This window comes from Entelurus aequoreus, linkage group LG09 (genome assembly GCF_033978785.1).
Source record: "Entelurus aequoreus isolate RoL-2023_Sb linkage group LG09, RoL_Eaeq_v1.1, whole genome shotgun sequence".
In the NCBI taxonomy this organism is placed as follows: Eukaryota; Metazoa; Chordata; class Actinopteri; order Syngnathiformes; family Syngnathidae; genus Entelurus; species Entelurus aequoreus.
In genome coordinates this window covers 12,857,456-12,884,489 of record NC_084739.1, presented here as the reverse complement: position 1 = coordinate 12,884,489, position 27,034 = coordinate 12,857,456, and the positions used below count along the sequence as shown (strand labels likewise).

Genomic DNA, 27,034 nt, shown 5'->3' with positions numbered 1-27,034 from the left:
GGTGTGACAGCTTGCACTTTACTTAAAAACAGTCTTTTATACAAGAAATGTACAAATAGAAATTTACATGGACAACTACTACTTTCCAAAAACAAACAAAAGAAAAAAAAAGAAGCCACAAAAACAAATAAAAAAGAGTTAGTGTCGGTGGCTTTGGTGTATAGTCACAGTGGTTACATAGTGAAATGTGGGCCAAATATCTGTTATACTATCAAGTGTTTGACATATTTACACTCGCGTGAGGAGACTTTGGTGGTAACAGTCTGGGATTGAGGAAGACAAATGTGAGTAAATCAGCTGAGCAGTAGTGTGTGTGTGTGTGTGTGTGTGTGCGTGCGTGCGTGCGTGTGTGTGTGTGTGTGTGTGTGGGTGTGTGTGTGTGTGTGTGTGTGTGTGTGTGTGTGTTGCACAGTAGAAACACATGCATCACATCCACATCTAACACTGCATAGAGCTATTATACACAAGACACTTGATAATGGTGCTGCAAGAAAATATAAAGTAGGTGCTTTATTTATATATGTATGAAAAATATACAACCTTCATTATATATACTTCCTTTTCTGCTCTTATTTACTATTTAGTCTATAAAATGTATGTTATTTTTATAGGTTTCGATGAAATAATCAAAATATAATCCGCTTTAAGAAACCCTGATTATTTTTGTATTTATATTTGACATTGCTTTAACGCCTGTGCACCCCTAGGGCCCAAAACTTGCATTACATGTGTTCTTTATCTGATATGATTGTTCAGAATTTCACCAGGGAGTTTTTCCACAATTAAAAAAAACTGCATTGTTTGTGACACTGTTAGAATAGGATATAAACATAAAGTATACACACTATCTCTTAAGAAGGCTTTTGGCCCTATTGACTCCCATTACAACTGCTAGTTCTCCAATCCTGGTACATTACTATGCTTTTTCCATGAAAACTGAATGAATCTCATTCTTGACGACAGAAAAAAACAAGAAAATATTGTTTTGGTGTAATTGCACCCCTTAACCACTAGATGGGGCACCAGAATACCATCCATCCATCCATATTCTACCGCTTGTCCCTTTCAGGATACCGTTAAGAATTCTTCTCAGAGCTTTGACAAGCGTAACAGAGTTAAACTGCCATTAGAACGCTGCAATGGAACGACAATGATCTTGGTCAGTTAAATATAAGAGGTCAGATATTATAAAAGACTTGTGTGAAAGACAATCAGAGCTTTGATGAGCGTAAATGAGTTAAACTGCCATTAAAACGCTTGTGTGAAGACAAACTCAACCTGTTTCATTCTCAATAGGCACTGTAAAAATAAAATGTTTTATTTGAAGGACAAAATTCTATGTTTTCATGAATTATTGACCTATTAAAGCAGTGGTTCTTAACCCTGTTGGAGGTACCGAACCCCACCAGTTTCATATGCGCATTCACCCAACCCTTCTTTGATGAAAAATAAAATGTTGGTTTTTTTCAAATTCAAGACAAAGTTATATGTTTTTGGTAACACTTTAGTATGGGGAACATATTCTAAGTAACAAAGACTTAATTTAGAGTTTTTTTGGACACTATGGGAACATATTCTAAGTAACACAGACTTAATTTATAGTTTTTTGGACACTAGGGGAACATATTCTAAATAACAAAGACTTAATTTAGAGTTTTTTGGGCACTAGGGGAACAAATTCTAAGTAACAGACTTAATTTAGAGTTTTTTGGACACTAGGGGAACATATTCTAAGTAACAAATACTTAATTTAGAGTTTTTTGAACACTAGGGGAACATATTCTAAGTAACAAAGACTTAATTTAGAGTTTTTTGGACACTAGGGGAACAAATTCTAAGTAACAGACTTAATTTAGAGTTTTTTGGACACTAGGGGAACAAATTCTAAGTAACAGACTTAATTTAGAGTTTTTTGGACACTAGGGGAACATATTCTAAGTAACAAAGACTTAATATAGAGTTTTTTGGACACTAGGGGAACATATTCTAAGTAACAAAGACTTAATTTAGAGTTTTTTGGACACTAGGGGAACATATTATAAGTAACAAATACTTAATTTAGAGTTTTTTGGACACTATGGGAACATATTCTAAGTAACAAAGACTTAATTTAGAGTTTGTTGGACACTAGGGGAACATATTCTAAGTAACAAAGACTTAATATAGAGTTTTTTGGACACTAGGGGAACATATTCTAAGTAACAAAGACTTAATTTAGAGTTTTTTGGACACTAGGGGAACATATTATAAGTAACAAATACTTAATTTAGAGTTTTTTGGACACTATGGGAACATATTCTAAGTAACAAAGACTTAATTTAGAGTTTGTTGGACACTAGGGGAACATATTCTAAGTAACAGACTTAATTTAGAGTTTTTTGGACAAGGGGAACATATTCTAAGTAACAAAGACTTAATTTAGAGTTATTTGGACACTAGGGGAACATATTCTAAGTAACAGACTTAATTTAGAGTTTTTTGGACACAAAGGGAACATATTCTAAGTAACAGAGACTTAATTTAGAGTTGTTTGGACACTAGGGGAACATATTCTAAGTAACAAAGACTTAATTTAGAGTTATTTGGACACTAGGGGAACATATTCTAAGTAACAAAGACTTAATTTAGAGTTATTTGGACACTAGGGGAACATGTTCTAAGTAACAAAAACTTAATTTAGAGTTATTTGGACACAAAGGGAACATATTCTAAGTAACAGAGACTTAATTTAGAGTTATTTGGACACTAGGGGAACATATTCTAAGTAACAAATACTTAATTTAGAGTTTTTTGGACACTAGGGGAACAAATTCTAAGTAACAGACTTAATTTAGAGTTTTTTGGACACTAGGGGAACATATTCTAAGTAACTAAGACTTCATTTGGAGTTATTTGGTTAGGGTTAGGGTTAGAGGATTAGGGCCAGGGTTAGAGGGTTAGGGTTATAATAAGGCCATGCCGAATAAGGCATTAATAAGTACTTAATAATGACTAGTTAAGAGCCAATATGTTACTAATTTGCATGTTAATAAGCAACTAATTAATGGTGAATATGTTCCCCATACTAAAGTGTTACCATGTTTTTTTTACTGGTGCATAAAATGAACCGTGCATGAACATCACCTTGTTCAAACAACAAAACCAACACAGTGCATAAACTCACAACAAATTACACACCTGCAAATCAGTCTGACTTCTGCTGGGAGAAGTTTTTATTTACACGATGAGTCGGTGTGTCCTGACCTCCGCCGAACCCCTGAGCCCGACTCACGAACCCCAAGGGTTCGATTGAACCCAGGTTAAGAACCACTGTATTAAAGGCTGTAATCACCCAACCTCAAAATATCCACTTTGTAACTTATCTATTCATTTATCTTTCGAAATATCGCATATTTTGCATTTTCCCATTACAGAAACAGTTATTTTTGACAAAAAGGCAATACAATAAAAATAAATGATAACAACCTTATACCAATAGCTAGATTTGAAGTTGTTTAAAGATCTCCAAGTGGTGAAAGTACAAAAAAAACAAACATTTCTTGCTGACTTATAGCACCTTTATGAGCGGGTCCCTTCTGGGTCCGAAGAGTAAAAAAAGTGTGTAAAGGCTATCTTAAGGTTGACAAGGGAGAAAGAGCTGGAAGACGTTGGTTCAAGGGGTCCTAACTTGCTTATTAAAACGCTATTGGATCCACGTGGGGCACAATAGTACAGTAGGAAGGTGATTGATATGGCCCCGTTCGTTGCAGTTTACCTGACACATGAAACGTGACAATTTTGTCCAGTGTTGGAGTATCTTAAAATGTGTTTTGTGGCAATTCCAACTTTGACCACAGCGTCAGTTGCCATGTAGAGTTACGCTTTTTATAATTTCCCAATAATTCCCCCTTTCCCATGCGAGATTCACCCAGGAATGAGGCCATATGAATCCGATATAAATACTCCATAATTACCCTATTTTTCGGACTATAAGTCGCAGTTTTTTTCATGTGACTTATACTCAGGAGTGACTTATGCGTGAAATTATTAACACATTACCATAAAATATCAAATAATGTTATTTACCTCATTCACGTAAGAGACTAGACGTACAAGATTTCATGGGATTTAGCGATTAGGAGTGACAGATTGTTTGGTAAACGTATAGCATGTTCTATATGTTATAGTTATTTGAATGACTCTTACCATAATATGTTACGTTAACATACCAGGCACGTTCTCAGTTGGTTATTTATGCGTCATATTACCTCCCTGCTTGGCACTCAGCATCAAGGGTTGGAATTGGGGGTTAAATCACCAAAAATGATTCCCGGGCGCGGCTACGCTGCTGCCCACTGCTCCCCTCACCTCGGTCAAATGCAGAGGACAAATTTCACCACACCTAGTGTGTGTGACAATCATTGGTACTTTAACTAATATTAAGTTAAAGTTTAACTTTAACTTAATATAACGTACACTTATTCAGCCTGTTGTTCACTATTCTTTATTTATTTTAAATTGCCTTTCAAATGTCTATTCTTGGTGTTGGGTTTGATCTAGGGCTGCAACAACTAATCGACTAAATCGATTAAAATCGATTATTAAAATAGTTGCCGATTAATTTAGTCATCGATTCGTTGGATCTATGCTATGTGCATGCGCAGAGTTTTTATTTATTTATTTATTTTATTAAATTTTTATTTTTATTTTTTAATAAACCTTTATTTATAAATTGCAACATTTACAAACAGCTGAGAAATAATAATCAAAATAAGTATGGTGCCAGTATGCTGTTTTTTTTCAATATAATACTGGATAGGATAGAAATGTAGTTTGTCTCTTTTATCCGATTATTAATCGATTAATCGAAGTAATAATCGACAGAGTAATCGATTATCAAATGAATCGTTAGTTGCAGCCCTAGTTTTATCAAATACATTTCCCCAAAAAATGCGACTTATACTCCAGTGCGACTTATATATGTTTTTTTCCTTCTTTATTATGCATTTTCGGCCGGTGCGACTTATACTCCGGTGCGACTTATACTCCGAAAAATACGGTAACTCATTTCACAACATGCGGCTTATAGTCGGGTGTGGCTAATATATGAAAAAAAAAACATTTTTCTTCTAAAATTTAGTGGGTACGGCTAATATACCGGCACTAATTCAGTGTTAATATTTGTCTGGGCCACAGTGTAGTGGAAACGTTTTTACCCGAATTCCGTAACGCTGACAAAATAAATAGACAAAAATCATATGTCCACTATAGAGGACGCCGGTTCTCACCCATATACAAAAAAAGAATAACAATGAAGGGAAATGTCCGACCCCCTGCTACTTTATCTTTTTGAAAATAAAAATTGAGTTGAATATCCCTGTTTTAGTACCTTTAGTACCGTATTTTTCGGACTATAAGTCGCAGTTTTTTCCATAGTTTGGCCGGGGGTGCGACTTATACTCAGGAGCGACTTATGTGTGAACTTATTAACACATTATCGTAAAATATCAAATAATATTATTTAGCTCATTCACGTAAGAGACTAGACGTATAAGATTTCATGGGATTTAGCGATTAGGAGTGACAGATTGTTTGGTAAACGTATAGCATGTTCTATATGTTATAGTTATTTGAATGACTCTTACCATAATATGTTACGTTAACATACCAGGCACGTTCTCAGTTGGTTATTTATGCCTCATATAACGTACACTTATTCAGCCTGTTGTTCACTATTCTTTATTTCTTTTAAATTGCCTTTCAAATGTCTATTCTTGGTGTTGGGTTTTATCAAATAAATTTCCCCCAAAAATGCGACTTATATATGTTTTTTTACTTCTTTATTATGCATTTTTGGCCGGTGCGACTTATACTCCGGAGCGACTTATACTCCAAAAAATACGGTGGTTGAATTTTGAAAAATTGTGTTTTTTCATGAAACAATTGCGTGAAGTGGAGAGACAATGGAGCATCTACAGCTCTCCCAAAATCTTTCTATCGATGCCTGCCATCTTAATAGTAGAGGTGAGTGGTGCTTCACTTCCGTGTTCACATCTTAATGATAAGAAAACACAACACTTTCTGTCTGCTATTGCCAGTCGCGGTCGTGGCGACCTAAGAAACGTAAAAGATGTGTTGAAGTTCTCGTAAGTTGACTTTCAACACAAACGTGTGAAGAAAATGTAGAACCCATGAAAACTGGGACTTTGGCCTTCCACAAGCTAAATAAAGCTTGAAACAAATGCAGCCTGAAGAGCTGAAAGAACAAACGCAATATTTTTTTCTTTTTTCTAACGTTTTTCTTCTGTTCCAAAAATAGACTTTGTAGTGAGGAGCAAAAAAAAAACAAAAAAACATCCTGCTGACATCTCCCACGGCTGCAATCCCGCTGAAAACAACTTTTCTAGACGACCAGTAAACAATAACAATAATGCTCGACTTTTTGAAGCATTTTTGACCTGCTGGTCATTTATGATTACTTCCTCAAGGCGGAGCCAACAGAAAGTATTGCTACTATTATTTTTGCTGCTATTGAACAGACTTTAAAAAGCTGCAAACACTTGGTCTGGAGAGCTCGGATCAGAGCTTTTCTTCCTGTCACTCACACACTAATGGAGTCTCTCAAAGGTTGTTAGCAAACAGAGGAGTTATGTCGCAAATTTTAAGATGATGCTGATCATTGAAGACACAATTGGCAAAACCTTATTTGTTTTTGAAGCAATATTGAAAATAAAAAAGGATGATTTTGTTTGTTTTTTGCCTCAAAAACATTTTCCCAAAAAGTTAGGCTTAAAAAAGAGGGTTTGTTTGTACCCAATTGTGCAGATTAATATCAAACCCATCGTTGCTACGCCAGTGATGAACTTTTACAAACTGCAATGTATAGTAGCACTGTATATATATATATATATATATATATATATATATATATATATATATATATATATATATATATATATATATATATATATATATATATATATATATATATATATAACAGTGTCATTTGTACAGTGTCACTGTTTTAGAACAATATAACTGTTTTAGAACAACATAACTGTTTTAGTACAGCATCACTGTTTTATAACAATATAACTGTTTTAGTACAGTATCACTGTTTTATAACAATATAACTGTTTTATAACAATATAACTGTTTTATAACAATATAACTGTTTTAGTACAGTATCACTGTTTTAGAACAATATAACTGTTTTATAACAATCTAACTGTTTTATAACAATATAACTGTTTTAGTACAGTATCACTGTTTTAGAACAATATAACTGTTTTAGAACAATATAACTGTTTTATAACAATATAACTGTTTTAGTACAGTATCACTGTTTTAGAACAATATAACTGTTTTATAACAATCTAACTGTTTTATAACAATATAACTGTTTTAGTACAGTATCACTGTTTTAGAACAATATAACTGTTTTATAACAATATAACTGTTTTAGAACTTTGTTCTAAAACAGTATAATTGTTTTTGTACAGTGTCACTATTTTAGTACGATATAACTGTGTTTTAGTAAAATATAACGGTGATCTAGAACAGTATAACCGTTTTTGTAAAGTGTCACTGTTTTAGTAAGATATAACTGTTTTAGTACACTATCACTGTTTTAGAACAATGCAACTGTGTTCTAGAACAATATAACTGTTTTAATAGTCTCACTGTTTTAGAACAATATAACTGTGTTCTAAAACAGTATAATCGTTTTGTACAGTGTCACTATTTTAGTACGATATGACTGTGTTTTAATAAAATACGTGTTCTAGAACAGTATAACCGTTTTTGTAAAGTGTCACCGTTTTAGTAAGATATAACTGTTTTAGTACACTATCACTGTTTTAAAACAATGTAACTGTGTTCTAGAACAGTATAACTGTTTTAGTACACTATCACTGTTTTAGTACAATGTAACTGTGTTCTAGAACAGTATAACTGTTTTAGAACAATATAACTGTTTTAATACAGTCTCACTGTTTTAGAACAATATAACTGTGTTCTAAAACAGTATAATCGTTTTTGTACAGTGTCACTGTTTTAGTACAATATAACTGTTATAGTACAATATAACTGTGTTTTAGTACAATATAACTGTGTTCTAGAACAGTATAACTGTTTTTGTAAAGTGTCACTGTTTTAGAACAATATCACAGTTTTAGAACAATATAACTGTTTTAGTACAGTATCACTGTTTTAGAAAAATATAACTGTTTTAGTACAGTATCACTGTTTTAGAACAATATAACTGTGTTCTAAAACAGTGTAACCGTTTTTGTAAAGTGTCACTGTTTTAGTACGATATACATTTTTTTTCTACAGACTCACTGTTTTAGAACAATTAAACTGTTCTAGAACAGTATAACTGTTTTTGTACAGTTTCACCGTTTTAGTACAATATAATTGTTTTAGTACAGTCTCACTGTTTTAGTACAATATAACTGTGTTCTAAAACAGTATAATCATTTTTGTAAAATGTCACTGTTTTACTACGATACAACTGTATCTGTACAGTATCACTGTTTTAGTACAATATAACTGTTTTGGAACAGTATAACTGTGTTTGTACAGTTCCACTCTTTTAGTACGATATAACAGTGTTTTAGTACATTTCTTTTCAAATATGTGCCCCAGAATGAAGAACGGGTACTTTTGCGATTCTTTGGCAGTCAACTAGCCTTACAGTTTCCATTGCCAAACAGCAGGGGGCAGCATCCAATCAGGCTACATCATCATTTTTAAAAAACTAGGCATAAAATGGGAGGTTTGTTTACATGACAAAAATCTTCACTTTTATGAGATGTTCGGGCCAATATTCTACTGCTTCCTACTACCACCAGGTACTACCGTATTTTTCGGACTATAAGTCGCAGTTTTTTCCATAGTTTGGCCGGGGGTGCGACTTATACTCAGGAGCGACTTATGTGTGAACTTATTAACACATTATCGTAAAATATCAAATAAGATAATTTAGCTCATTCACGTAAGAGACTAGACGTATAAGATTTCATGGGATTTAGCGATTAGGAGTGACAGATTGTTTGGTAAACGTATAGCATGTTCTATATGTTATAGTTATTTGAATGACTCTTACCATAATATGTTACATTAACATACCAGGCACGTTCTCAGTTGGTTATTTATGCCTCATATAACGTACACTTATTCAGCCTGTTGTTCATTATTCTTTATTTATTTTAAATTGCCTTTCAAATGTCTATTCTTGGTGTTGGGTTTTATCAAATAATTTTCCCCCAAAAATGCGACTTATACTCCAGTGCGACTTATATATGTTTTGTTCCTTCTTTATTATGCATTTTCAGGCAATGCGACTTATACTTCGGAGCGACTTATACTCCGAAAAATACGGTAGTCATGTTTATTTTGTTTTGAGTTCAGATTGGATTTTATTTGTGCGCGGTATGAATTTATTGTGGGCAGAGGGCGCGTGAGCAGTGCGCAATTGCGCAGGCGCGCACCTTAGAGCCACCGTTTGTTAGGCGCGTTCCTAAAACGTATTTTTCAAATACACGACCGCCATCATAATCTTGAGAACAAAAGCCTGAGTTTTTATGAACAATTCGGTACACTTTATTTTTTAAAGCATATCATTTATTATATTATTGGTTTGTATTTCATGTGCTAACTTTTTAGTAAAATAACTGTGACCTAATAGTGTCTGTTTATTTACATGGTATAAGTGTAGGAATATATTAAACCACTCCTCCGTACATCATCAGCCTGTAAGTATAAACTACCATAATAACTATAATTTGGTGTTGGGTTTTATCAAATACATTTCCCCCCAAAAATGCGACTTATACTCCAGTGCGACTTATATATGTTTTTTCCCTTCTTTATTATGCATTTTCGTCCGGTGCGACTAATACTCCGGAGGGACTTATACTCCGAAAAATACGGTATTTGTAGTACTCCCTGGTTTAACAGATCGAGGATTCGCGACGGCAAATGAAAACAACTAAACATTCATTTACCTTGTTCGTGTGGCTTAGACACGGACGCTGCAGTATTATACTCCACTTTATCGCCCTCATTCTCCTCTTAGATAAAATAAGTATATAGGAGACACTTGTTGTCCATTGTTAGCGTTCCTGATGCGTCCAGGTACAATTTGAACGTGGAAAATTGCAGTGAAAAAGTTTGCACTGTGGCTCCCCCTTTGGGAAGAGAGTGGTACTACCAGATGAGGAGCATGGTCAGGCAAATATCCCCGACAGAGAAGACAGCATATTTGGAATTCTTGTCCCCTTGGTTATAAGTTTGGGGCTCAGTGCAGCAGTTACATAGTGACAATGCTGAGGTCTAAAGGATTATATGAATATTTAGCAGTGAGGATTATGATGACATCATTATTGAACATGCATGCTGGTGCCCTATTGTTTACCTTTTTTTGTTTAGTTTTTTTGCATTTCCAACTTCCTGAATACCCTGATTCAAACACTTTTGCTCCCAAAGAAGAGAAGAGGTTTTGTGCTGCAGGTGAAACACCGAATGAAAGATCATGTAGAGTGCAGGAGAGAGCGAGTAACAACGCACCTTTGGGAGCCGCTCGAGAGGTAAAAGTCAGCCGTGTTTGTTTTGGTCTGGTGTTCGGTCTGTGTCTACCGTTAATCATTTTCACGTTGAGTTTTTAAATCTCAGTGGCGGTGATTTCCTCAAAGTGGATCTCGTTGCTGCCGCTGTGGACCTCGTAGTCGTCCATCATGTCCCTGTTCTCCAGCTCCAGGCTCAGCTCCCGCATCACTCGCTCCAGGTCCCGGTTTCGTCGGTACATCTGGATGTAGTTCTGCTGCAGCTGCTTCTGGTAGCGGATCACCTGTAGGGGGTCGTGCGCGGAACGCCAATAAGCAAACGAAGAAACACGCAGCACTGATATTGATTTAGTCGAACCTTTTCTTTCTCCTCCTGCCACACCCTCCTTTCATCCTCAAATCGAGACATCTGCTCCTCGCCTGACCTCCTCTCATAAATGAGCTCAGCCTTCAACCTGTCCACCTGAGGAAACACACAAACTAAATGACAGGACGGTCACAACTGTCAACACACCTTTAACTACCAGTGCAAGCTAAAAGCAATTTAACAGCATGACGACTTTTTAAATTATTGTAGCCCAAAATGCAACGTATGAGTGGGAGGAGTCAGGGCAGGCCGCCTTGCAATATTTATTTCCACAAGTGAAGTTGGCACGTTGTGTAAATGGTAAATAAAAACAGAATACAATGATTTGCAAATCCTTTTCAACCTATATTCAATTGAATAGACTGCAAAGACAAGATATTTAACGTTCGAACTGGAAAACTTTGTTATTTTTGGCAAATATTAGCTCATTTGGAATTTGATGCCTGCAACATGTTTCAAAAAAGCTGGCACAAGTGGCAAAAAAGACTGAGAAAGTTGGGGAATGCTCATTAAACACTTATTTGGGACATCCCACAGGTGAACAGTCTAATTGGGAACAGGTGGGTACCATGATTGGGTATAAAAGCAGCTTCCATGAAATGCTCAGTCATCACAAACAAGGATGGGGCGAGGGTCACCACTTTGTCAACAAATGCGTAAGCAAATTGTTTAAGGACAACATTTCTCAACCAGCTATTGCAAGGAATTTAGGGATTTCACCATCTATGGTCCGTAATATCATCAAAAGGTTCAGAGAATCTGGAGAAATCACTGCATGTAAGCAGCAAGGCTGAAAACCAACATTGAATGCCCGTGACCTTCGATCCCTCAGGCGGTACTGGATCAAAAAGCGACATCAGTGTGTAAGGGATATCACCACATGGGCTCAGGAACACTTCAGAAAACCACTGCCAGTAACTACAGTTCGTCGCTACGTCTGTAAGTGCAAGTTAAAACTCTACTATGTAAAGCGAAAGCCATTTATCAACAACACCCAGAAACGCTGCTGGCTTTGCTGGGCCCGAGCTCATCTAAGATGGACTGATGCTAAGTAGAAAAGTGTTCTGTGGTCTGACGAGTCCACATTTCAAATTGTTTTTTTAAACTGTGGACGTTGTGTCCTCCGGACCAAAGAGGAAAAGAACCATCCGGATTGTTATAGGCGCAAAGTTCAATAGCCAGCATCTGTGATGGTATGGGGGTGTATTAGTGCCCAAGGCATGGGTAACTTACACATCTGTGAAGGCACCATTAATGCTGAAAGGTAAATACAGGTTTTGGAGCAACATATGTTGCCATCCAAGCAACGTTATCATGGACGCCCCTGCTTATTTCAGCAAGACAATGCCAAGCTACGTGTTACAACAGCGTGGCTTCATAGTAAATGAGTGCAGGTACTAGACTGGCCTGCCTGTAGTCCAGACCTGTCTCCCATTGAAAATGTGTGGCGCATTAAGAAACCTAAAATACCACAAAGTAGACCCGGACTGTTGAACAACTTAAGTTGTACACCAAGCAAGAATGGGAAATAATTCCACCTGAAAAGCTTCAAAAGTTGGTCTCCTCAGTTCCCAAACATTTACTGAGTATTGTTAAAAAGAAAGGCCATGTAACACAGTGGTAAAAATGCCCCTGTGCCAATTTTTTTGCAATGTGTTGCTGCCAATAAATTCTAAGTTAATGATTATTCGCAAAAAAAATTAAGTTTCTCAGTCCGAACATTAAATATCTTGTCTTTGCAGTCTATTCAATTAAATATAAAATGTAAAGGATTTGCAAATCATTGTATTCTGTTTTTATTTACAAATTACACAACGTGCCAACTTCACTGGTTTTGGGTTTTATATACATATATATTTGTGAACATTTATTTTGTTCGGGGTGGACTCACAATAAAATTCTGCTTATAGTATAGTATGGTATAGTACTGTATAGTATATCTAGTAGCGTAGTATTGTATTGTATATAATATATATAATATCTAATAATACATACCATTAATTAACAATTTTTTTTAGGATATGCTTGCTGAGTATCAACAAACAAGTTGCGAGCCTAAAATGGTACCTGGGCCGCACTTTGGATACTTTTTTTTTTTTAATTCTAAAATGTACATTTATTGATTCAAAAGTAAAATAATCTAAGTGATCTGGTCTCTGCTGGCCGCACACTGGTGATAATGATTAACAAGAAGCAGCTTGTACCCAAAAGGAATTCTGTGTCAGTTGTTTGGACACACTTTGGCTCCATTAAGAATGACGTCCGTTTATTGGCGTGGAAATCACAGTTTGGCCCCAAGGCCTCCCTATATCTTAAGGACCTCATGTTTTTCTTAGATTTAGAGAACATTTTATATCATCTGAGGGGTACACCAAAACAATTTAAATTGACCTGGGGCTGCATAATTAGTTACATAGCTAAATTAAAGACACTATAGGATAAATGTGACACTCACTGACAATGAACCTTTTCACTTACCTCAACTCTTCTTTTTTTGTTGTTGTTGTTTTTATTCAGTGACACTTTGACACTCTGTATGTTTGTGATTTTTATTTCTGTTGTAACTTTTTTTTTTTCCTTTTAGTCAGTTCGTGTGATTCTCCATCTGCTTGTGGTGAAGAGGAATGCAGTACATTGCTACCCACTGCGACTGAAATGTAGGACGGGGGGTGGGTTGGAGGGAGTGTTATTATTTTACTTTTTTAAATATTTTATGTAATTTTTTTTATTTAGAAAAAAAAATGGGGGGGGGGGCTGTTTTTTCAGTACCAGTATTATGATTTTCATATTAAATGAATAAATAAATATTTGAAAAAAAAGAATAACGTCCGTTCAAAAGTAGTAGTTTAGAGTGGGATAATCGTGTATTAACTGAAATCGATGTAGAAGATTAGATTCATCGTGATTTAGATTTTTGCCATAATTGCATAGCCCTAGTCCAGTCTGTTTGTCACTTTTGATCCTGAAGTTTACCCACCCATGCACTAAATATAAGAAAATATAAGCGACAACCTCCCATTTGCAGCTGTGCCCCCAGAGGACACAAACCCTGACGTACCTGTTGTCTGAGTCCCAGCAGGGTTTCTGCATTCTGTCTCTGTGCCTTGGCTTCATCGCTCTCTCCTCCCCAGACCAGATGACCGTCCTCCACATCCCGGTACACAGAAGGGCTGGGGCCGCCCCGCCCCGGCAGTCCTCTCCCCTGCTGCAGGGTCAGGCTCATGCACTGACCCTTCATGCTCCCGCCGTGACTGGCCAGAGTGTCCCGGAGGCGGACCAGCTCCTCCTCCAGGCGCAGCACTTTCTCCCGCAGCAGCTCGGCTTCGCTCTTCCTCCTCTGGAGTTCGTTCTCGCAGACCTCCAGCTCCAGAGATCGTGTCCGCACCGCCGCTTGGGCCTCCTGAGAGCGAACCTGGCTGGCCTGCAGCTCCGATCGGGCTTCTCTCAGCTGGGCCCTCAGCACCACGATGTCGCCAGCCTTCTGGCTGAGCTCTGCCTGCATCTCCTTCAGCTGCTGCTTCAGGAGGGAGATCTCTCCTGACTTCTGACACACCTGCAGTCACCAGATAGTGAGAACTCAAGCCAAACCGTCATTTTCAAAAACATGTGACCCACCTCCCACTTGGTCTCCTCCAGTCGAGGACCCAGTTGGGTCTGCTCTCGCTGGATGGTGGCACACCTTCTCTCCAGGGTTTCCCTGTCCTGCAGCAGAGAGGAGAAGTCCTCCTGGAGCTTCTTTTTCTCTTGCTGTAGTTGAAACACCTGAAGAAGCAACGGACACAATCGAGTGGTCAGCCACACCCTTTTTTGTAGAGATGTCCGATAATGGCTTTTTTGCCGAAATCCGATATTGTCCAACTCTTAATTACCGATTCCGATATCAACCGATATAGATGTATACAGTCGTGGAATTAACACATTATTATGCCTAATTTTGTTGTGATACCCCGCTGGATGCAATAAACAATTTAACAAGGTTTTCCAAAATAAATCAACTCAAGTTATGGAAAAAAATGGCACTGCCATATTTATTATCGAAGTCATAAAGTGCTTTTTTTTTTTTTAACATGTCTCAAAACAGCAGCTTGGAATTTGGGACGTGCTCTCCCTGAGAGAGCATGAGAAGGTTGAGGTGGGGGTTGGGGGGGAGTGTAGCGGGGGGTGTATATTGTAGCGTCCCGGAAGAGTTTGTGCTGCAAGGGGTTCTGGGTATTTGATCTGTTGTGTTTATGTTGTGTTATGGTGCGGATGTTCTGCCGAAATGTGTTTGTCATTCTTGTTTGGTGTGGGTTCACAGTGTGACGCATATTTGTAACAGTGTTAAAGTTGTTTATATGTCCACCCTCAGTGTGACCTGTATGGCTGTTGACCAAGTATGCCTTGCATTCACTTGTGTGTGTGAAAATCCGTAGGTATTATGTGATTGGGCCTATTGTCACTCTGTACTTCTCTCTACGTCCGTGTACCACTCCGTACAGCGCCGTTTTAAAAAGTCATGAATTTTACTTTTTGAAACAGATACCAATAATTTCCGATAGTACATTTTAAAGCATTTATCGGCCAATAATACCGGCAGCTCGATATTATCGGACATCTCTACTTTTTTCAACAGAAAAATAATTGGAAAAAACAACAACCTCATTTCCATCAGATAACTGGAGCTGAATTAAAAATATCAAACAAGAATAATACATGTAGGGGTGCCCCAATCCGATATCAGAAAGAACAGGTATCGGATTATATCTGCTTGCATCTCTTATATAAGATACGATACAAGCATTTCTGCAGTCAACACTAAAATGTTCTCCTATCAGAAACACAATGTTGGTCTTTAGTGATTAACAAAAGGTAAACATGGTAGGCTATAAGCTAGTACGAGCTTGCAGTTACACAACAGCTAAGCCCACAATAGCATATAAGATAGACATACATAAGGGTCCTTAATTGAACAATATTGCAGTCTGAAATAAGACTGTGGAGGGGGGCGTGGCCTGCGGGCCTGCAGCGAAACGGGGTGTGCCAGGACCGGCCTCAAAGTCAGCGACATGTGCGTAGATGGCCCAGGTGGGCCTTGTCATCTAATCACCTGTCGCCCTGTATAAGCAGCAGCCGGGAGGAGAGAGGTGGTTGGAGCTGGAGCGAGAGCGAGAACGAGAGCACGAGCACGGACTCAGAGAGAAAAAGAGACAGACTTTGTGCTGAAAAGCAGAATAATGGAGAACGCTGAAAATAAACCAGTATTACATCCTGAAACCCGGGCTCTCATGTCGATGTGTGGTGGTCTTAAGAACCCGCTGGAGGGCAACCTCCACAACGACATTTGTCAATATAAAGAAGAATCAAATAATATAGTTGTATATTACTTACACATACAAAGTCTACAAGGCAGAAGCGTATTAGAAAGTATCCAGTAACCAACGTGTCTGCGTCATTCGACTTACTACGTCATGAGCTAAACTTAATGAATTATTGTGGTCACCAGGTGTCGACAAAAACAATAACCACTCCACTTCAACTTAAACACAGCATAAGTTCATTCCAGACTAGTGTTATCCCGATACCAATATTTTTATACTGGTACCAAAATTATTTTAAATAAAAAAAGACAAGTTTCCGATTATATTTTACAATGTAATAAATACATTCACATATTATTGAATTACCGGTAATTCAAACTTTCACTATTCAGACTTCATATTGATTTAACTTTGATGCAAAAAATTTACAGTATAACTTCTGATCATAATGAGCCCAGAAATTGCCCCACATGTACATTTACTGCGACCAGCAGTTCAAATATTTTAATGAATGACAATGAATTAATGAGAAACATTGTCATTAGTTAATCAAAACTGAAGCAAGGGGTCTCAGGTTACAATATTTGAATGTGATCCAAACAAAAGTGTGTAAGCTGTGGGCGATTGTGAATCCAATGCATTACTTATTGAGGTTTAGTTGTTTAACACCTTCCTTTCTTTTACACATGGCGTGAACTTAATTTAAACATGTAAAAGTTATGGTGTGAAATAATTATCAGTAAAATACATGAATTAAAGGCCTACTGAAACCCACTACTACCGACCACGCAGTCTGATAGTTTATATATCAATGATGAAATCTTAACATTGCAACACATGCCAATACGGCCGGGTTAACTTATAAAGTGCAATTTTAAATTTCCCGCCACACTTCCGCTTGAAAACGTCTCGGTATGATGACGTATGCGCGTGACGTAGCCAGTTTAACAGAGGTATGGCTTCCCCATTGAAGCCAATACGAAATAGCTCTGTTTTCATCTCATTATTCCACAGTATTCTGGACATTCATTGCATTATGGAGAAAGAAGCTGAGCAAGCAAAGAAGAAAGTTGTCGGTGCGAAGCGGATATTTTGCGAGGGAAGTCAGCAACACAACACAGCCGGTGTTTGTTTACATTCCCGAAAGATGCAGTCAAGATCGAAGAACTCGGACAACAGAGACTCTAACCAGGAGGACTTTGATTTGGATACACAGACGCGATACCGTGAGTACGTAGCTGTGCTTCCAAACATTTGATCGCTTGCTATAACTAGCTCGAGCTAGGAGCTAGGAGCTAGCATAACAAACACCTAGGTGTTTGTTATGCGGGATTAATTTGTGGCATATTAAATATAAGCCTGGTTGTGTTGTGGCTAATAGAGTATATATATGTCTTGTGTTTATTTACTGTTGTAGTCATTCCCAGCTGAAAATCAGGTCCCACCCGCGCGCTTCCAAACATTTGATCGCTTGCCCGTACGTGCGTGTCACGTACGTAACTTTGGTTAAATATATAAGCTTTATGAACCTTGGGTTAGGTGAACGGTCCTTTGGGCTGAGTGAGTGTGTGTGTTGTGCAGGTGTTTGAATTGTATTGGCGGGTTATATATACGGGATCCCGTCCATATTACCCGCTCGAGCTATAACTAGCTCGAGCTAGTAGCTAGTAGCTAGCATAACAAACACCTAGGTGTTTGTTATGCGGGATTAATTTGTGGCATATTAAATATAAGCCTGGTTGTGTTGTGGCTAATAGAGTATATATATGTCTTGTGTTTATTTACTGTTGTAGTCATTCCCAGCTGAATATCAGGTCACCCCCGGCTCTCACAGCATCTTCCCTATCTGAATTGCTTCCACTCCCCACTAGTCCTTCACTTGCATTTTCCTCATCCACAAATCTTTCATCCTCGCTCAAATTAATGGGGAAATCGTCGCTTTCTCGGTCCGAATCTCTCTCACTTCTGGCGGCCATCATGGTAAACAATAGGGAACTTTGTGGATATGTTTAATTGACTACGTCACGCTACTTCCGGTAGGGGCAAGCCTTTTTTTTATCAGATACCAAAAGTTGCGATCTTTATCGTCGTTGTTTTATACTAAATCCTTTCATCAAAAATATGGCAATATCGCGAAATGATCAAGTATGACACATAGAATAGATCTGCTATCCCCGTTTAAATAAAAAACATTCATTTCAGTAGGCCTTTAAATATAAGGTTTGCTTCTTCCGATACCTTTTCAGATATGGTGAATTGTGTAAGATGTAACCACAAGATGTTCCTTAATGCAACTTGTTTTACATGTATGAAACAAACACAATCATAACCATAATCAATGTATCCCAAGGTTTCCCGTGAGGTACAAACCGCGTTTCCATGAGTTGGGAAATTGTGTTAGATGTAAATATAAACGGAATACAATGATTTGCAAATCCTTTTCAACCCATATTCAATTGAATGCACTACAAAGACAACATATTTTATGTTCAAACTCATAAACTTTTTTTTTTTTGCAAATAATAATAAACTTAGAATTTCATGGCTGCAACACGTGCCAAAGTAGTTGGGAAAGGGCATGTTCACCACTGTGTTACATCACCTTTTCTTTTAACAACTCTCAATAAACGATTGGGAACTGAGGAAACTAATTGTTGAAGCTTTGAAAGTGGAATTCTTTCCCATTCTTGTTTTATGTAGAGCTTCAGTCGTTCAACAGTCCGGAGTCTCCGCTGTTTGAACATCAAATATGTTGTCTTTGTAGCATATTCAACTGAATATGGGTTGAAAATGCTTTGCAAATCATTGTATTCCGTTTATATTTACATCTAACACAATTTCCCAACTCATATGGAAACGGGGTTTGTAAATAAAATAAAAAAAACATCCAAATGATTATAGGCTGAGAGCAAATAAACTACCTGTAACTGTAAGACTTGCTGAGCCCTCTGGGCCTTCTGGGAGGCATGCTTCATCTTGGTGGCACAATTTTGTCTCAGCTCTTCCATCTCTCTCTCACAGCGACGTTGCTTCTCCTCATAAACCTTTCACAACAAAACATGGAGGTCATTTCTTTCTCTTCACATTTCGGTTCGATTTCTTTAGGTCTCACCTGGCAGATGGCAGCTTCGTTCTCGTCCAGGTTTTCCCTCAGATGCTGAAGCTCCATGTCGCGCTCCCTCAGCTTTTCCTCCAGGTCCTTCACCACCACCTCGTAGGCCTCCGCTGGCGGAGACGAGTGGCCGCATGAGCCGCTGTCGGACAGGGGCTGCCCGCGCCCGCTTAGCGACCCGGACCCAGTGCTCTTACTGGATGATGAGCGTCCACTGTCTGAGTGACCGTGTCCCCCGATTCCACCTGAAATGTTTCGAACCAGAGCCTGCCCTGGCTCCAACTGCCCCCCGGAGCCCGAGCCCGAACTGGAGCCTTCACTGGGGGCCAAACTGTAGCCTGTGCTGCTGTGAGTGGGAAGGCTGGAGAGAGAGTTCCTCCCGGAGTCTGACATGGAGCAGGACTGGCTGCTTCGAGCGTTGCGCCCCCCGCAGTAGGAGTCACGCTTCTCTTCAGAAGCGGAGCCGGCGCCGCTGGGCCCGTTGGCGCCGCCGGATGCTGAGAGGGGCAGGAGGAGGTTGAGGCTGCCCTGGCTTTCTGACAGACTGCTGCCCCCTGGCCGTGGAGACAGGTAATGCACGGAATGGCGATTCTTGGGAACGACAGGCTTGAACGCTGTTGGACGGATCAGCACTTTCTCCATGTTCTGAAAGAAGAAAATGATTATAGCGTAGGCAGATAATACAAGCTCAGCTGTGCTAGGCGGGTACAAATCTCATCACACATCTATTTTCGTATCCTCTCTGACATTGATCAACAAGAGCGTGCAAGGTTAGTAGCTCTCAAATGATCCATTTGATTCTGTCAGGCCTTGTCATGGACCTTTTTTATGGTTGAATGGAAATAATAGCAAATAGACAGCTGAGGTAACTGTCATAAATATGTCAAGAACATGCTGCCGGAGGCCAGCTTCTGCATAATTGCTTCATTGGTCTTTCAATGAGAAGCTCTTACAAGGCTGTAATTGATGATGACGGTTTATAGTCATTATTGTCAGAGGTCTGAAGTCATGTTTTGCTGATGTGTGCTTTAACATTTTCCCTACCCTAGCATTTAAAACATTTCCATGTAGACTAAAACAATGATATCAACATAAAAAGCACAGGCTGTCAAGTGAATGCAAAGCAGAAAGCGGTGCTATAACAATCGCACTGTAAAGGTAAGTTCAGCCAATCACAAGCCTGAAGAACGTCATCTATTTGGAAAAAACACCGGAAAATGGAATAATAGTGTGGACTTATTGGGATGACTGCTAAATATCAAATTTGAATAACATAATTTAACTAATAATTTAACAGAAAAAAAATCAAAGGGGGTGATAATACATATATAAATGTAGTAAACACATTTTGTATACCGGTACATACATCTGTTGAAAATTATTTCTAAAAAGTTTTGAATGTGGCCTGAGTTTTCTGAGAAATGACTAAAAGCACAGCTTGTGTGCAAACAAACACGGTCAATAATAGGAATGTGCCGATCAGAACTTGAGGATTTTTTGTGGAAAAGTCAGTGATCGCCATTGCTGATTAATGCACTTCATTGCCGATCACAAACGCTGATTCCATCTGGTTGACACTATTTATTTCTAGTCCCCCGGCTGACAAGTGCCATGGACCACAAATTTCCGTACGCTTTTTTCCCCCCACCAGAGTCAATCGTGTTGTTTTTCACCAAGTTATCGACTATCAACAATGTATCGACCCACTGGTATACAACAATTCTTCTCAACAAAAGAGGAGAAATACAATCTTAGAGAAAAATGTAATGTAAAACATTTGTACGTCATTTGTAAATCTGTGGAATTAAATTATGGAATGGATTAAGCAAAAAATAAAACAATGTACAAATATGATCCACTAACCACGTTAATCCCAGATTCCGAACTAACAAATGTCTTAACTCATTCTCTTTCTATGCCACATCAATGTGGAATGCGCTCCCAACAGGTATAAAAGAAAGGGCATCTCTATCCTCCTTCAAAACCGCAATAAAAGTTCACCTCCAGGCAGCTACAACCCTAAACTAACACCCTCCCCGGATTGCTAATAATTAAATGTAAACAATCAAATGCAGATACTTTTTCTTATGCCTTCTGATCTCTCTCTCTCTCTCTCTCTCTCTCTCTCTCTCTCTTTCTCTCTCTCTCTATGTCCACTACTTGCTGTCCATATCCTACCCCCCCCCCCCACACCCCTGATTGTAAATAATGTAAATAATTCAATGTGATTATCTTGTGTGATGACTGTATTATGATGATAGTATATTAACTGATAGTATATATCTGTATCATGAATCAATTTAAGTGGACCCCGACTTAAACAAGTTGAAAAACTTATTCGAGTGTTACCATTTAGTGGTCAATTGTACGGAATATGTACTTCACTGTGCAACCTACTAATAAAAGTCTCAATCAATCAATCCAAGAAACTCTTCAAACTTAAAGTGTTAAAGTAGAAAGAAGAAGAACCATGATAGACATTCTGAATTTATTTAATCCATCCATTCATTTTCTTGATAATCTTATTTATCTCACCATATGAAATATAACTTACTTCACTAATTATTATTTATTTATTTTTATGTTAATAGTTATGGAGTATATTGGGAATGAATTGAGAACAGGAAGTGAACAAAATTTTAGCAACTGCTATGTAAAGGAAAAGGGGTAGGATTAAATAAGGTCTGCTTCTTCCTACTCCTTTTCGAACATGTTGAATAGAGAAACTCGACATTGGGACGTATCATGTTGTATGCATGCATGTTCGAAATAAACACAAACTCAACTCAAAACTCAACAACTGCCTGTCTACATCAAGAAGAAAACAGACCTTTTCGTTATCGTTTCTGAAGCGGCTCATTGACGCGACGAGACAGGATTATGCAGTCTCAACATACAAGCAAGAACAAAGCACAACACAGAGAAGGATTCTAACAATTTAAAGCCAGAGTCACGCTACTGTTCACCGTCAACAAGACAGGAACTCACAGACTTAAACCGCTATGCCCTAGACTGTATTCACCACATAAATTGGGATCATTTTATTGTATTATTTTAAAAAAAACGTTAAAAAAAGTTATATTTAACGTGCGTTCAGGAATAACACCATCCGGATTTTATGGACTCCGAAGACCGAGTTATATCGAACTTTGAGTGTATTAGTATCAGCTGATCTCACTCATTGATGATTGATGTCAGAATCAGCAGCATAAAACCATGACATGCCTAGTCATTGCCCTTGTTTATGTTATTCTGATAACACTGAAATGTTTGAAAGTGAAACTAAAAGCATTATTGACTTTACTTGCCTTCTCTAACTGTCCAGAAACTGGAATGAGTTTTGGAGGAGGTCCTCCAATGTTCCCATTCAAAGTCCTGTTGTCCTTTTGGTCCTCTGAGTCGCTGTAGGGACTTGCAGTAGCCACGACCAGGTTGTCGTTCCAGTCCCCGACTACCATGTCATTGGTCACACACCCTAAGTTCTTATTAATTCCTCCGCCTGTGGCACCAGCGGTTGTTAAGCTTCCACCTTCCGTGGAGTTTCCCGGCCGAGGCTGCTTCTTGGTGGGCAGAGGTGGAGGTAGAATCTTTGCCTGGGGCTGCGCCTGGTTGTTGATCACCAGAAGTTGCTCCAAGGAGCTTCCGCTGCGAAGTGTGTTGTCCTGGAGCCGGAAGCAGCTGGTAGCTGGCGTGGAGCGTCGAGCCTTGGCGGTGAACTCGCTGGCGGCTCGGCAGTGCCTCTCTTGGTACGTGCGGCCCGATATGAGACTACTTACGGAACCCATGGCTGTGGTCGTGCTGCAGGAGGCAGGGGCTGACTGAGATGGTAACGGCTGGGCGTCGAGACTGGGATTGGGGTGGTCAGTAACAGGAAAAGCCTGGACGAGAGCCATGGCACCTCGACGGCGTTAGCCACACCACGCAATCTGAGTAAAGAGAGCAGAAAACTGAGTTAATACAGATAGGTTTTCATCCAATCATCATATATCATTACGAGGCTTTAAGCAGGCCAAGAAAGTGCAAATTTGAAAACCACCTTGTATCTCCATGGTCCGCAGATCAGGTGGTATAATGCCCACATTGCAAAATCTAGAACATTCTGTTCAAAACATCCAGAGACAGACTCTCCTATCTCTATTATTAGAATCAATACCCTAGTTATAATACATTCAGACCTACCAGTGTCATGGTTTTGCAAAACACTTCTAAAAATGCAGAATTTTAGTTTTCTCTAGTGTGACCGTTGTCAACTCTTATGCAATACAAACTACCACCACATCCATGACTGGAGTGGGCTTGCACTTTTAACAACGGGAAAAATTCTCAAACTTCCCCTTGCACTATTTTCCTCCGTGGCTGTGTTTTGTTGTACTTGAAAAATATTAGGGATGTCCGATAATATCGGACTGCCGATATTATCGGCCGATAAATGCTTTAAAATGTAATATCGGAAATTATCGGTATCGGTTTCAAAATTATCGGTATCGGTTTCAAAAAGTAAAATGTATTAGTTTTTAAAACACCGCAGTGTACACGGATGTAGGAAGAAGTACAGAGCGCCAATAAACCTTGAAGGCACTGCCTTTGCGTGCATGCCCAGTCACATAATGTCACTCACAATTGAATGCAAGGCATACTTGATCAACAACCATACAGGTCACACGGAGGGTGGCCATATAAACAACTTTAACACTGTTACAAATATGCGCCACACTGTGAACCCACACCAAACAAGAATGACAAACACATTTCGGGAGAACATCCGCACCGTAACACAACATAAACACAACAGAACAAATACCCAGAACCCCTTGCAGCACTAACTCATATATATATATATATATATATATATATATATATATATATATATATATATATATATATATATATATATATATACATACACATATATATACACTACCGTTCAAAAGTTTGGGGTCACATTGAAATGTCCTTATTTTTGAAGGAAAAGCACTGTACTTTTCAATGAAGATAACTTTAAACTAGTCTTAACTTTAAAGAAATACACTCTATACATTGCAAATGTGGTAAGTGACTATTCTAGCTGCAAATGTCTGGTTTTTGGTGCAATATCTACATAGGTGTATAGAGGCCCATTTCCAGCAACTATCACTCCAGTGTTCTAATGGTACAATGTGTTTGCTCATTGGCTCAGAAGGCTAATTGATGATTACAAAACCCTTGTGCAATCATGTTCACACATCTGAAAACAGTTTAGCTCGTTACAGAAGCTACAAAACTGACCTTCCTTTGAGCAGATTGAGTTTCTGGAGCATCACATTTGTGGGGTCAATTAAACGCTCAAAATGGCCAGAAAAAGAGAACTTTCATTTGAAACTCGACAGTCTATTCTTGTTCTTAGAAATGAAGGCTATTCCACAAAATTGTTTGGGTGACCCCAAACTTTTGAACGGTAGTGTATATATATATATATATATATATATATATATATATATATATATATATATATATATATATATATATATATATATATATATATATATATATATATTTTTTTTTTATATATATATATATATATATATATATATATATAAAAATATATATATACAATATACACCCCCGCTACCCCCTACCCCGCCCACCTCAACATCATTCAGTCACTATGCAACAAATAGCTGGAATAAACTTCCTGAAGATGTCACTTTCCCCAACTCTGACTACTTTTAAAACTAGACTGAAGACTTTTATGTTCACCTTAGCTTTCAGCTAAATCTTTTAATCTTTTAACTTTTAACGTCTGCACTGTTTTTATTTTTATTGTCTGCATTTTAATTTTGCTTTTATTTTCTTTCATTTCACTTTGTTGTCTGTGAAGCACTTTGAGTCTGCCTTGTGTATGAAAAGCGCAATACAAATAAAGTTGCCTTGCCTCGCCTCAACCTCCTAATGCTCTCTCAGGGAGAGCATGTCCCAAATTCCAAGCTGCTGTTTTGAGCATGTTAAAAAAAATAATGCACTCTGTGACTTCAATAATAAATATGGCAGTGCCATGTTGGCACTTTTTTCCATAACTTGAGTTGAAGTTGTTCTCTTATTTTGGAAAACCTTGTTACATTGTTTAATGCATCCAGCAGGGCATCACAACAAAATTAGGCATAATAATGTGTTAATTCCACGACTGGATATATCGGTATCGGTAATTAAGAGTTGGACAATATCGGAATATCGGATATCGGCAAAAAAGCCATTATCGGACATCTCTAAAAAATATTACAATTATTAAGGTTTATTTTTGGTGATGTGATCAGTGTGTCATCCAAGAGAATCTGACTCACTAATTTTGTGGTAAATTATATGACGTGCCAACTTTGCATGATGAGCCCAGCCAACTACGATTTTTTGAGTTTTCATTATAATCCAACCCTTACAAAAAAAGACACCAAATTAATAACTGATTCCAACTGTAATGGCTAAAATGCATTAGGCAAAGGGCTCATTTTGAATTAAACGCTAATTGCCAATTCCATTAATGAGGCAGGAGGAGAAAAAAATGTCTTGGTTCAGCAGCAGCGACACAGACGGAGAGTGAGCCAATGAGTCAAGCTCATCCACAGCTGCTGTGTGATTTTCCACAATATATCCCCGTCTGAAGTTACCAGGTTCGGAAATCTTGTCACTGATGCAACGATCAAATGTTGTGATGGAATGATGCTAACTTGCATGAGGTTTCAACAACAAGTGTGGAAGCAGATTAAAGTCCTTCTGTTTGCAGATAGTATTATCAGCGTTGGCTGACCGGGTGAGCAGCGAGAGAGGGGGGATGGAGGGTGCTGGTGCTGGGGCACACGCATCCTCAGTCTGTCGTGCCAAACCTAAATCCGTCTGGCCAAGCGGAATAATCCACAGCAGATATAAGTGCACAAAGTCTGCCAGGACCAACACCATCATGGCATCATGGAACATCATCAGTCAGGTTCAGTTGGAAAATCTGTCAGGTGATACGCAGTGCATGAAATGTGCCATTCCAACCATAGAGGAGTGCTTATATTTTTTAAATGGATAAAAAGCTTACAAAAATGTTTAGGACGTAAAGAGATGTAACTCATTGCTTTAATGTTAGTTTGAGGGGGTTGAACCGCAGGGTCTTGAACAGAATTTCCTTCAATAGTTTGAATATGACTGCCACAAGTCTATTGTACAAAAGTTTTCATATCCACATTAATAAATGTGTCCAATCACTTACTCCTTAAGTACTGGTTCAGAGTGGCTCAGCGGGTAGAGTTCCTGGTTCGATTGCAGCATCCTAATTGCTCTCTTTGTGTCCTCGGGCATGACACTTCACTTCACCCACCTTTCTCCCAGTGCCATCCACACCGGTATAAATCTAGGTTACCACCACAGAGCTTGAATGTATGGGTTTCCCAATGTAAAGAAAGCGCTTTGAGACAATTCTGAAAAAGCGCTATATAAATAGAATTAATTCATACTAATTTGTAAAGGAATGTTGATTATGAAAGGGTAATGGTTTATAGAGATGGGAGAGTCTGTCTCTGGATGTTCTGAACAGAATGTTCTTGTGATTTAGGGCTATATAAATAAACATTGATTGATTGAATGTTCTAGATTTTGCAATGAGTGCATTATACCACCTGATCTGCGGACCATGGAGATACAGTACTGGAGAGTGGAGACTATCACAACTTCTTTTGGTAAAGATTTACGCCCGCAC

General features: G+C 38.3%; 1 protein-coding gene across 2 annotated transcripts in view; it reads right to left on the bottom strand.

Annotated features, from left to right (window-relative positions):
- Nucleotides 1-7,490: 7,490 nt before the first annotated feature.
- The window catches only part of lzts2a (leucine zipper, putative tumor suppressor 2a), a 102,921-nt gene continuing 83,377 nt past the window's right edge, over nt 7,491-27,034 (bottom strand). For both annotated transcript variants that reach the window (XM_062058078.1, XM_062058077.1), the window contains 7 exons: nt 22,632-23,249; nt 19,324-19,968; nt 19,133-19,255; nt 14,530-14,676; nt 13,973-14,467; nt 10,906-11,010; nt 7,491-10,831 (listed from right to left, as the gene is read on the bottom strand). In XM_062058078.1, the coding sequence (XP_061914062.1) occupies nt 10,646-10,831; nt 10,906-11,010; nt 13,973-14,467; nt 14,530-14,676; nt 19,133-19,255; nt 19,324-19,968; nt 22,632-23,216 (2,286 nt within the window). In that variant the 5' untranslated portion in view covers nt 23,217-23,249 and the 3' untranslated portion in view covers nt 7,491-10,645. The remainder of the gene's footprint in view (nt 10,832-10,905; nt 11,011-13,972; nt 14,468-14,529; nt 14,677-19,132; nt 19,256-19,323; nt 19,969-22,631; nt 23,250-27,034) is intronic.